Source organism: Triticum urartu, chromosome 5A, assembly GCF_056163025.1.
Source record: "Triticum urartu cultivar PI428250 chromosome 5A, HENAU_Tu73, whole genome shotgun sequence".
Lineage (NCBI taxonomy): Eukaryota > Viridiplantae > Streptophyta > Magnoliopsida > Poales > Poaceae > Triticum > Triticum urartu.
Genome location: NC_141877.1, coordinates 307,483,762 through 307,496,803, shown reverse-complemented (window position 1 = coordinate 307,496,803; position 13,042 = coordinate 307,483,762). Strand labels below are relative to the sequence as shown.

General features: G+C 46.8%; 2 protein-coding genes across 2 annotated transcripts; one reads left to right on the top strand and one right to left on the bottom strand.

The window, feature by feature from the left end:
- Window positions 1-1,634: 1,634 nt before the first annotated feature.
- LOC125555911 (calcium-dependent protein kinase 25-like) lies at window positions 1,635-4,320 on the top strand. The gene is made up of 6 exons (XM_048718714.2): window positions 1,635-2,756; window positions 2,873-2,988; window positions 3,070-3,237; window positions 3,336-3,463; window positions 3,667-3,766; window positions 3,850-4,320. The coding sequence occupies exons 1-6, from the start codon at window positions 1,745-1,747 to the stop codon at window positions 3,949-3,951; spliced, it is 1,626 nt and encodes a 541-aa protein (XP_048574671.1). The 5' UTR covers window positions 1,635-1,744; the 3' UTR covers window positions 3,952-4,320.
- Window positions 4,321-6,981: 2,661 nt separating this feature from the next.
- LOC125508667 (uncharacterized) lies at window positions 6,982-11,065 on the bottom strand. Its single transcript, XM_048673429.2, has 6 exons — window positions 10,485-11,065; window positions 8,336-8,388; window positions 8,144-8,208; window positions 7,987-8,065; window positions 7,463-7,759; window positions 6,982-7,352 (listed from the first exon to the last, which is right to left on the bottom strand). Exons 1-6 carry the CDS (start codon window positions 10,934-10,936, stop codon window positions 7,198-7,200), a joined length of 1,101 nt encoding a protein of 366 aa, XP_048529386.1. The 5' UTR covers window positions 10,937-11,065; the 3' UTR covers window positions 6,982-7,197.
- Window positions 11,066-13,042: the final 1,977 nt, after the last annotated feature.

Below are 13,042 nucleotides of genomic sequence, written 5' to 3'. Positions count from 1 at the left end.
CTTGTTCCACTCCTCAACTTGTAGAGAAATCTCACATTACTTGGATCTAATAGACTAAACATCCTCTTATGATTTGGAGGCATCTTTCTATAGGGTTGCGTCGTCCTTTTAGAAAACCATCAATTCTTCTTTTGTAGACAGAACTTCCTGCAAATCCACCTCATTGATGATCTTGTTGCTCCTCCCCATCTCCTTAATCTGAAAAACAAGTGAGGAATTTTAGCATTGAACAAGCCAACAACCCATCCCATGTTTAGCTCATGCCACCGCCAACGATCCTCTTCTCCATGGTGCATGTTAGACGTGGAATTTTACCGAACGAGAGATGTTCTTGAACAACCACTCCACTCAACTGATCTACACGAGAACAATCACCACCACCAATGCCACCAACACCGCCGCCTGCGCTGCTAGAATCACTCAAAAGCGCCACTGCCGCAAGAGGGTGGGATTTGCCCGATCTGACGGAAAAAATCACCAATAGAAAACGCCACCAAGGAACTTGAGCTCGAATACCAATTTGTTTAAGACCCGGATTGGATCAGGGGGAATTTGGGACAGTAAATATGGTAATAAAGAGAATAGGTAGGATTTAAGTTTAAACCAAGAGGGCCACAACCCGATTTATAAGGCTGGACCAAAAGCTCGTAGCTCACGAGCTTAATGGGGGCTCGATAGCTTGGCTCGTTAAGCTTGTAGCTCACTTCTTAATGAACATAACAAATCACTGATTTCAACTTATTAAGCTTAATGAGCTTAACAAACGAGCTAGCGAGTGTCACAAGCAGCTCATTAAACTCGTTAGTACAGCACAAGATATATTTTTATCTTGTGTGGCAACATTTTTATAGCACCTTGCCCATCTAGCCAACCTAGCCTATAGGAGGCAACTAGTACACCTTCTTCTATATTCATCATTTTCCTCCGTAAAAATCACATCTACGCTCACATCCCATAGACCGTGACATGTTGTAGTCTATTAACGAGTGCTTGTTAGTGCTCATGAGCTTAATGAGTTCCAAATGAACAGAGCCATCTAGATTTTCTGCTCGTTAAGCTTAGTGAGTTGAGGCTTAATGAGCACAAGCCTTAATGAGTTGATTAGCTCGTTAAACCACCCACTTACATAGGTAGTTAATTACCCACTACAACGGTTAATGTACTTGCTCCCTTTCAGAATATAAGGTGTATCGATTTTTGTGCAAGTCAAACTTATGTATGTTTGATCAAGATTACAAGATTATAAAATAAATAAAATATGAAAATACTTTTCGCGATGAATCTAATGATACAAATTTGTTACTGTAGTTTTTCTTAAAACTTGATCAAACATGCATATATTTAACTTTAGAAAAACTATACACCTCATATTTTGGAACGGAAGGAGTAAATAACAGGAATAAGCACTCTATAACGGTTAAAGGGATCTGACGGCTCATCGACGAGATCAGGCAAGGAGCCATGTGATCCGTAGGATCCGATCGAAACGGTATAGCTAGAAATGCTACACCTAACTGAAGAATTCGAGAGCTTCAGGTTCAGGTTGTGACACCAGCATAATAATCCTCCTCCTTCCCGCCATTCACTCCCAACCTTCCAAGCTCAAAACCATTTTTTGTGTGGCAAAGATAACGAAACCCATCTCCGAACTTTGGTTTGTGCATGTGTGTAGGTGCGTGCTCTTCATGCATGCCTGTGCCTGCCTCTCCTCCCTCGGAGCGGCCAGCGCGCATTCCCCGCAGCCATGGGCCAATGCTGCACAAACGGAGCCGGGCAGGCTGCCGCTGCCGACGCGGCGGCCGAGGCAGAGCCGCCGGCGCCCCCAAAGACGCCGCGCGGGGACAACGCACCGACCAACGATGGCCCGGCTCCTGCTCCTGGCGCCGCCGAGGCCGAGCCCGCCTCTGCGGCAACCAAGGCGGACCCCAATGCCAAGCCGCCGGGCCCCGTGGGCGAGGTGCTCGGGCGGCCCATAGAGGACGTGCGCGCGACCTACACCATCGGCGAGGAGCTCGGGCGCGGCCAGTTCGGCGTGACCTACCTGTGCACCCACACGGAGACGGGGGAGAAGCTGGCGTGCAAGACGATCGCGAAGCGGAAGCTGTCGGGCGCGGAGGACGTGGAGGACGTCCGGCGCGAGGTGGAGATCATGCGCCACCTCTCCGGCCAGCCCAACATCGTGGACCTCCGCGGCGCCTACGAGGACAAGCACAACGTGCACCTGGTGATGGAGCTGTGCGCCGGCGGGGAGCTCTTCGACCGGATCATCGCCAAGGGGCACTACACGGAGCGCGCCGCCGCCTCGCTGCTCCGGTCCGTGGTCGGGACCGTGCACACCTTCCACTCCATGGGGGTGATGCACCGGGACCTCAAGCCGGAGAACTTCCTGATGCTCAACCGGGACGAGTCGTCGCCCATCAAGGCCACCGACTTCGGCCTCTCCGTCTTCTTCAAGGAAGGCGAGGTGTTCAAGGACATCGTCGGCAGCGCCTACTACATCGCCCCGGAGGTGCTCAAGCGCAAGTACGGCCACGAGGCCGACGTCTGGAGCATGGGCGTCATGCTCTACATCTTCCTCTCCGGCGTCCCTCCCTTCTGGGCGGAGAATGAGAACGCCATCTTCACCGCCATTCTGCGCGGTGAGGTCGACTTCGTCAGCGAGCCGTGGCCCAACATCTCCCCCGGAGCCAAGGATCTTGTCAGGAAGATGCTCCATATCAACCCCAAGGACAGGCTTACGGCCACCCAAGTCCTCAGTAAGCCACTTCTGCATGTTCTTTTTTCCTCCTGTCAAATTCTTGCTTCGTGCACACTTCTTTTTTTGTGCATGACCAAGACAATCGATGCCCTGAAATAACTTGAGCTTTTTCAGACCACCCATGGATCAAGGAAGACGGAGACGCCCCCGACACGCCGCTCGACAACGTCGTTCTGGACAGGATGAAGCAGTTCGTGGCCATGAACCAGTTCAAGAAAGCCGCACTGAGAGTAGGCGCATAGACTGACATTGACAACACTTCTTCAGGTAACTAACTAATCTTTGATAACTTTGCGGCGAACTTTGCGTAGGTCATTGCCGGGTGCCTGTCAGAGGAGGAGATCAAGGGGCTCAAGGAGATGTTCAAGAGCATCGACAAGGACAACAGCGGCACCATCACCCTCGAAGAGCTCAAGAACGGGCTGGCCAAGCAGGGCAACAAGTTTTCGGACCATGAAATTCAGCAACTGATGGAAGCAGTGAGTCTTATTAATTCAGATGACACAACCAATCAACGACGTGGTGTTACATAGAGTATTTGACATGAACGGAAATTATTTTCTGCTTCGATTTCCAGGCCGATGCCGACGGCAATGGATTGATCGACTACGAGGAGTTCGTCACCGCGACGGTGCACATGAACAGAATGGACAGGGAAGAGCACCTCTACACCGCGTTCCAATACTTCGACAAGGACAACAGTGGGTAAGTTGAGCACCAACAAACTGATAATTAGTACAACCTCTGTTCCAAAATATAAGACGTTTTGGCAGTTCAATTTAAACTGACAAAAAAATTATATTTAGATTAGAAACAGAGGTAGTATTTCCTGGAAAAAGAAAAAAAAGAGGTAGTACATCTCAGGCCCCTGGATTCAGGATTTTTGGATACTCATATACCTCTCGCAGGTACATCACAAAAGAAGAGCTGGAGCAGGCCTTACAAGAGCAGAAGTTGTTCGACGCCGAGGAATTCAAGGATGTCATTGCCGAAGCCGATTCCGACAACGTAAGAAGGAAAAATACATTCGAAACAATAGATGGTAAATGCGTCGAAAGGAACTGAAACTGTTTTCTTGACGACGAATGCAGGATGGGAGGATAGACTATTCAGAGTTCGTGGCGATGATGAGGAAAGGAACGGGCGGTGCGGAGCCATCGAACCCGAAGAAGAGGCGAGACCTAGTCCTATAGTGAAGCGTTGCTACGGTGTCTTATGTATGTCAACAGAGTGCAGAGTTGTGACTGTAATGTGCATGCTGCTTTCTTTTGGGAACAAATCCACATGAAATTTGAAAGGCTTACATTGAAAGCAGTTCAATTCCTGTAGGGTTGGGGGGGAAAGGAATTTGTGTTCCGAAATGAGTATGGTTGGCATCCGACATGACGAGCAAATTACTGGTTCGTGTGGTTGAGCAAGGAAGCTCCTGAATTGTCCAAATCTACCACTACGGTAGATTTTTGCTGCCGTAGGTAAAGTGGTAGCAAATTCAAATGGATGTGTACAATGTGGTGGTTTTTTGTATTTCACTCGAGCACATCCGACTGTCTCCTCTCACACATGCCATGGCACTCTAGAAACATCAATCGGACATGTGCAAATGTAACGAACAGGAATGCATGCACACATCCAAATTAGATTATGTAAAGTTATGCAGAAGTTATCCTAATAAAAAATAAAAATTATGCAAGGTGTTCAAGACGTGTGTCGAAACTACAATCTGTTTCCACCGTTGTGGACCTCATCACGATCTTCAAAGCTACTCTAGATCCAAATGTACATGTTGCAATGAATGTTTTCACGAAGGAACTTATTGTGATTAAAAGCAAGTTTGTACTATGAATCTGCTTTTCTCTCACAAACCAAGTATGTATAACCGATTGGTTCATGTTTGTTATAAATCGTATGTGCACGAAGCAAAGTTTCAAGTGTACGAATCATATGTACAATTTTCAGAAATGCCTTTACAAAATTTTAAGAGTTTGCACCGGCATTTTCGAAAAGAAAACGAGTGTGACAAAAAGCAATTTGTAATAAAGATTGTGGCGCAGTCAATCCCAGTGTACACAATGGCATGTTTTGGTTTATAGCAAACTCAAGTAAGGTTCATCGTAAACAGGTGGTGGCGGATATGATGAATTGCACCCTTAATTGATTTTGATGGTTTGTGACAACTATTCGAGAGGACCAATGGCAAAAAAATATTGAGACTAATCATTTCAGTGAGTTTATTGTAGGTACCACAACTAATTTTCTTATACAAATTTCTTACCCCCCCCCCCCCCCCCACACACACACACACACGCACACACAATTTTTCAAGTTATCTACATCAAGCTCGGCTTGCTTTTAGTGAATATCCGCTCTCTTTGTTCAACTTACCCACCGTAAAGAAATATAAAATCATTTAGATCACTAAAGGTCTAAACGGTCTTCTCTTTCTTTACAGAGGGAGTATAGTATGAATCTTTCTAAGCCCTGGTACTTTCAAAGACTTATCTTTTGGTACTATCTGGGCACTTTGAGTCATTCGTACTTAGAGAACAATTCCTGGTTCTACAGTTTGAAATCATCATTTTCTTTGTTCCAGAACTGCTAAGCCTTTGAAACATCATGTGTTTGGATCCGGCACTTCCAAGCCGTCTCGGTTTGCTTCTTTGTGAGTCACAGTATATAGTCTGGTACCTTCGCTCTTATTCATGCAGAACTTCAAAGATGTGACTTCCCTCTTTCTGCAATTTCTCGTTTTGAGGTTTTGTATGCACTACGGAGTAATTGGTTTTACCCAGTACTTTCAAATTGTTTGCCGAGGAGAGTAGCGATTTGGACGGTGCGATCTCTCGCTCACCTAAGTTCATTGGGAGTCAGGCGTTGGCCATGGAGCGTGGAGTTTCAGATGTTGCTGCCTTTCCCTCATCTGCGACCATCGAGCAGGTGATGCCTGTGAGTGGCATGGCCATTGAGCCAAGTGTGTTGGCGCCTACTAAATCCAGATGCTTTCTTCGTGAAAGAACTTTGTGACTTGCTCACTAGCGCGGAGATTGTTAGATCTGATTTGGGCAGGTCGATTGCTTGCCTCCTGACGGGGACGCCAATAAGTGGCAAACAAAAGAAGATGGGCAAATGCAAGAGTGGCGTCATAGGCAAGGCGTCTCTAATTGCTTGATGGATGATCTTCGGTCTCTCGTCATGTCCTTTTGGATTGGAAGGTGCATGATGTCTTATGTCGAGGTGTTCTTGTCGTGATTCACTTGGCATAGTAGCAGTTTCAGGGTTTGTGGATGTTGTGCATTTGGAGAGTTTGGCAAGGGCCAACTATGCGGTAGTGGAGTTTCTTGCCATTCGGTCTCTCGTCATGTCCTTTTGGATTGGAAGGTGCATGATGTCTTATGTCGAGGTGTTCTTGTCGTGATTCACTTGGCATAGTAGCAGTTTCAGGGTTTGTGGATGTTGTGCATTTGGAGAGTTTGGCAAGGGCCAACTATGCGGTAGTGGAGTTTCTTGCCATTTGAGTAGTTAGTCCGTGCTCCGTGTGTGTATGTTTTCGCCCGGTTTTTCTTAAATTAACTAGGCAATTCTCTTCTTCTTAATAAATCGATGGGGCAAAACTTTTTGCCTCCGTTAAATAAAAATGTTCTATGTTCGCGAAAAAGGTGCTGCATTTTTCATTCGGAGCCATCGCTCAACTTTTCACCTTTCAAGTATTCCCTCCGTTCGAAATTACTTGTCGCAGAAATGGATGTATCTAGATATATTTTAGTTCTAAATACATTCATTTTCGAGAAAAGTAATTCCGAACAGAGGGAGTACTATATTTTCTCTGATTTTGAACGTTACCTTGGACTTTCAAATTTATTTCAACTGTTTCAGTAGTTCCTCAAGTTTTCTCCCGGCACGTCCCAGCCCAATTACCTTTTGCAGTAACGGTCAGATTTTGGACTCTGTATATATACTCTCATACCCATTTGTGGTGTAACGCATCATAACCAACCGACTCTATTCCACCACAAGTCATTCCACTCACCCACTCAACTCCTTGCAAGCCGCTCCACACCACTCCAGGTCCATCTCACTACACTACACTCCTGAATTCCCTACAACGCTAAAAATATACTCCCTTTGTCCCTCAAATGGATGTATATAGCACCAAGTTAGTGCTAGATACATGCTTTTTCAGACGGAGGGAGTATCAGGTTGCCGCTAATTGATGAAAAGGCAGGTAGTAAACGTTTAGGATCTGCGACTGCTTCACTGTGATGTGTTAAACTTCTCTTGTAAGCTGTTGTGAGGTAGTATAGTATTTCAGAGTACAATAGGTGAATGCATGAAGCAGGCTCCAGCGTTTGCTCCTTGTGATCCAATGCATGACGGTACAGACGATATGGAATTTACACCAGCCCCTGACAAACCCATCGAATCTGCTAGCACATGGAGAAGATCTAGATGGTGCTTACATCAACTTTGCTCTTGGAAATTTGGAAGGCGGGGGTGATCCAGCTGCCGCAGTTGCACTGGATCCCTGACCAGTTGAAGTACCCTAGGCGCGCCCCGCAGTGGATGCACGACAGCTTCCCCTCCAAAGCGCCATCTTCTACTGCTTCATCATGAGCGACATCAGATAATGAACAGACTGGTGATATGCTATGGACTGCATCGATATACATATATGTGAACGCACTATGTTACTGCAAGAGATGACTTTACCTGGAGTCATCCACTTGAGAGGCTCGACATACAGAGAAGAACAATCTTGTTCCTTGTTGTGTGTGTGGCCTTTCCTCTTGTCGTGCCACGCAAAGCTAGAGTTGCCCTCACCAGGTGTGTGGCCGATAACATTGTCCTGTGCAGCAGCGATCCTCCTGCATTTCTTGCAGCGGTATGCTGTTTTAAGGGCCTTCTCCTTGCCTGACAATTCCTGGGTAGGATTAGGCTGTCGAGCAACTCCAGGATCGTCTTCAAATACATGGTTTCCTATTTTCTCTCCAACTTTGTAGGACTGACCTGCGACAAGTAATAGGCAAACACTTAATCAATGTGCTGCTAAGATTGAGAAATATCACTGGGGCGGCAAGTAGAGCAACTGAATCTGCTTGATATGATAAAATTTTACAGAATCTATGACAAACTGTTCTATTTTCAGCAAGAGAGCACCTTGCAACCACAAGAATTAGAAGGCCCACAAAGGCAAGGGAACCTGACGAAATGATAAATGTTGGAAAATGACCAACCTAACAACTTTAAGCGGAAGCGCCGGTATAAAGAACTTGAAGTATCAACCTTGAAACCCATTTCTTCAAACAATTTTAACTGCAAGGTATAGGAAATTCAACTTAATAAAAGAAATCTAGTGAGATATAGTGCAACCAGTTCATAATGAAAGCTTACCTGGTCAAGGAAACCGTCGTTTGGGCAAACGGACTCGTTAATTTCCTTCAAGGACTCTAGTGCTTCTGGAAAAAGAATAAAGTAGTGAATGCCACAAGGATTATAAAAGGTGGATCAGATAATTCAAGCAACGTACAAACTAAAGATTAGTGTATTACAAATTTTGCTCAAAACAAAAAATATATATCATACCTTCCAGAGATTTCTGCTCTGTCCTCATTAGATATGCCGTGATGATGGTAGCACTGCAGCATGACAGAAATTCCAAATAGATGTTATATAGTGAACGTGGATGGCATCATCATAAGTGAAAAATACACATTCCCCATTTCCAGCACATCAATTAGGAAGTTATATGTGGAAATTGCAATGCATCCTATAATAATTGGTTACCAAGAGCCATGAGTTGTCAGCTTTCTTACTTGCTAAACATTCTTAAGCTCAAAAACATAATGTCTCATGTGACTAAGAATATCTTTTATACTAGAACTCACTAAACTTATCATTACTTACTATAGCAGGATTACAAATAACAAAGAACGCCGATAAAAATATGGAATTGCATTAAGCCACATGCACCAGTTAAAACAAGATTTGGCCCCCTTCACAAGAAGACTATAGTTTCAACTACAAGAAACTTCTATTTAGCTTGTCAAGCTCCATTACAATTGGACATATGTTAGACCAGTGTGACCCTGAAAAGAGGTGGCGCTTCATGGGTTTATCAGGTCTGTAAGTCAGTTTCAACACCACCTTGCTTGCCTGACAATTCTATCGCTAACCGCAATCCATCACAGGTTGCTCGAGAGACATGCTGCAGCCATCTTGCTCCGGCGAATTTAAAAAAAAACAGTATCCTCTTGCAAATCATACCCATGGCTCCTCATTGCTAGGGGCAACACTGATAAGCTCATCATAGCCAAAGTATATGGCAAACTGAAGTAACGCCAGAGTCACCAACCACATTTCAAAACTCCTCCATCCGCCACCACTCCCAACCTAACTCTCAAATGCTTTAGCTGTCAGCGTGTCGTATCGGACTGTGTTCAAACCTCCCACACATAGCCAGGCTAGCGCAAATTGGCACCTCATGTAACTCAACAAATACCAACTATCTGCCATGAACTCCCAACGTGGTTCACCATAGAAAACGGTGAAGCCTGCTGGCTTCCCATGGTCACGCACAAACACATCGATGTGGGACTTCAAGTGTTTCACGTCCACCTCTTCTCAACAGAACAACACCAAAAGACCACTCCCCTCTTAACTGAAGAGGCATGCTGGAGTCTAAGGATGAGACAACCACTTTCTGCTCTCTTAACTAGTAGCACTTTGCTTTCCGAGAGAAAAAAAATTGAGATATGCAATGCAGCCTGGAGCTTACAAAATGCCTCAGACTGCCCACAGCCTCAGCAGGTCAGATTTAAAATTTTATTATGCCTGGCGGGGGTGCTCCAGATTAGCAGCATCCACCAGTTTTGCGTTGATAGGCATGGTCCCTTCTTTTCTAGCTTAACATCACTATCACCAGCCTTCACCTCTTTGTTCTGGTTGGCGGGCAACCAAACATGCCCTAATGCTGCCGAGTGATACGAGTAGTTAAAAAAATCTATTAACCGTGTATTTAGCCAAAAATTAGATGATTTGTGTATTTTCTATTCAGCAAAACGCAGTTTCTAGCTAAGTGCCCAGTTACTAGTTTTATTTGCAGTTATTGTAAGTGTTCACTACATCTCCCTCCCATACACATGCGTACATAAACAGGATTGGAACATTAGTCACCATAGCAAGTGAACATTTTAATCCGTGTTTACCAGATGTATCCAGTTAGAGCATCAGACAAACAGAAATTTACGAAACAAACTGATATCTATGTAAGTAGATGGCAGATTATTGACAATGATTACGGCGTATCATACATCTTTCAGATGCATCTTATAGAACGGGCAGCCATGTGGACCATTTGTGCTAGAGTTTATGTAATGTTGAGGTGAAACACGACCGCAAATTGAGTTTGCTCCATTTAGCCAAATCATTACAGATGGACATTCATGTGATTTGAAATGCTTACAGTTACTTTGCAGGAAGGTGTTCACAAGATAAATATGGCAACCAAACTAAATTTTCGTCACATGCAAACAAGGATATAAAGACGAAGAACGAAGTCGCGGCATCAATTAAGATCGTCTACAAAAACATGTAAAAGCTCGAATGAAACTATGAAATACAGGTAGTGCGTGATTACTTCTCCTTGATTAAGCATTTCACCTGAGACAACAAAAACGTGGGGCTTGCAGAACAACGGAAGCAACCGGAATCAGGTGATGATAAGCAAGCGTACCTCCGGGAGACCCCCGCGAAGCAATGCACGAGCACGTTTCCCGCCTTCCTCCCCTCGTCGATAAAATCGAGGCACGGCTCGAGGTGGTCGAGCAGGTTCTCCTCCTCCGTGTCCTTGAGCGGCACGGCCATCCGCGTCACCCTTAGCCCTTCCCCGGTCCTCTCCACCACCCGCATCAGCCGGCCCGGGGCCACCGCCGAGGGCGTCCCGTCCTCCCCGGCGACGACGCAGCGGACCTCCTCGGCTGGCAAGGAGAGGCCCGGGCGGTAGTCGGTGAAGAAGGAGATGGAGGCGGAGCTGACGACGGAGAGGACGTGGGTGATGTCGGTGCCGTCCGGGAGGGAGGCGGTGAGGGCCGCGATGGCGTCGTTGACGTCGCCGAAGTAGAGGTGGTCGCGGACGAGGTCCGGCATGGCGGTCGGGACCGGGGCGTCGCGGGAGGTGGCGGCCATGGGCGGGCGGGCGGTGCGGATGGGGAGGAGGAAACGAAACCCTAGAAGAGGAGGGTTTGCATTTGGTGGGTTGCCCTGCTGCTGCTGTCTGCTGTTTTCGCTGAGCTCTCGCGCGGTTGCAGAATTGCTTTTGGAACTGAAATTGCAGTTCGAAATTGCATAGTTTAGTCAAACTAGTCCTGAATGACCAGGACTCGAACGAGTCAACGACTCAACGTGGTGACACTCGGCAGGACATTCTCTTGGTAGTACTGCATATTGATTTAGTACCTTCCTCAGTCACGCGCTTGGGGTAGTGCAAAATGGAAGAGGCCCAACTCCAACACACGATCCTAAAAATATGTCCGGCCATGTTCGGGTAAATGGACACAAATCACGGCCCAACATGCAGGAGCAAATAGATAAACGTCTGGTTTTTTTGTCCGTCATCGACCCATTTCCGGCTCCACGTTTGCATCAAAATGGACAGCGCGCGGACGGGTGGGGATATGCCCTTGTCCTCTCTTGGCTCGCCCGTCAAGAATACAAACGCTTTTTTTTTTCTTCCCCTCCCCTGCGCCCCCACCCCCCGCTACGGCCATAGCCGCCACCGCCCGCCATTTTCTCGGGCCGCCTTCTCGCTGTCCAGCCTAGCCTTGTCCTCTCTCGCCCCGTCGACGACACACAACCAGTAGATTTGTGGTTGCCGCCGCTGTCGCTGGATTTGGCGCATCCGGCCACTGGCCTTGCCATGGATTGGCCGAGTGCCGGACCACACAGCCCCGGCAACGCCTCTGCGCCGCATGCAGGTACTAACTCCGCTTCTAGCCGCTCGGATCTATGCTGACGGCGGTTCGCTGGCAAAGATTCGCCCGGCCGCCGCCCGGGCTCGGCGTTGGACCAGCAGCTCGTCGGCTCACCGTTGCAGGTCATAAAATGTGACGACTACCCGCAGCAGGTCATGTGCCGGGTTTCTGCCATGCCGGAACATCCCGGATGGGTGTTCTTCAAGTGCAAAAAAATATGAGGTATGTGCTTCCTTTTATTCAGTTGTGCTCATGGATTTTGTTGGGGATATGACTAACAGATATGACCCGCCCAGGAGGGGCTGGGTCAACCACAATGGCGGTTCATCTAAAATGAAGCCCAAGAGTATACAAGATGGCGGTTCACAGTTAGGCTTGTAAGAGGCCCAAGCCCAGAGGCGGCTTAAGGCCCGTAAGTATAAACCGTCATGTATGTGTAGGCTTGTAATGTAAGGCATGTAAGATATGTCACCGAGCCGGACACATTGTATGAGCCGGCCGAGACTCTGTAGGCCGCAGGGCGTCAACCCATGTATATAAGGGGACGACCCGGCAGCGGCTTAGGGCAAGAAACATCAGATCAAGAGCCAGGCAAAGCATGTTTGCTTCCTGGTAATCGAAACCCTAGCAATACCACCTCAAACTGGAGTAGACCTTTACCTTCACCGCAAGGGGCCGAACCAGTATAACTCTCCGTATCCTTTGTCCCGTTTCACCCCTTTAAGCTAACCTCGTCGCCATTGTTGAGGAAATCGTTAACTGGTAACTGCTCGGTTGGCTGGCGAGTAGGGGATTAATAGGCTAATCGGCAAGTTAATCAGCCATTTAATCAATTAATCGGACGATTTATCAGTTTATCGGCTACTCGGTGACCCTATGAGTAGGGATTAATCGGCAAGTTAACTCGTTAATCGGATGAATTCTTAAACAGGGCTCGTCGCAATGGCTCCACAACTAAGTCCTTCCATGAGGACATCTGCCGTGATACTTCCACGACAGTTAGCGCCCACCGTGGGGCTAGCGCATGGTGGTTTTGAGTTCTTAAAGGGCAGCTTCGAAGGGCTCAAGGGATACTGAAAGTGCATTATATCAGCTAGAGGGGGGTGAATAGGCGATTTTTATGAAATCTTCACTGAGAAATTTCAGGGTGAGGAAATTCTTGAGTGAAGAACTACTTGCAGCGGAATAAGTACTCAGAAGTAAACATAACAGAACATGAGCATGGTCTTCATGATGAAATGAAAAACAAGCACAGAGTATAGAAAGCGTAAACACATGATAACACAGGATGAAGACAAACAGACTGAAGAAATTGAACTAA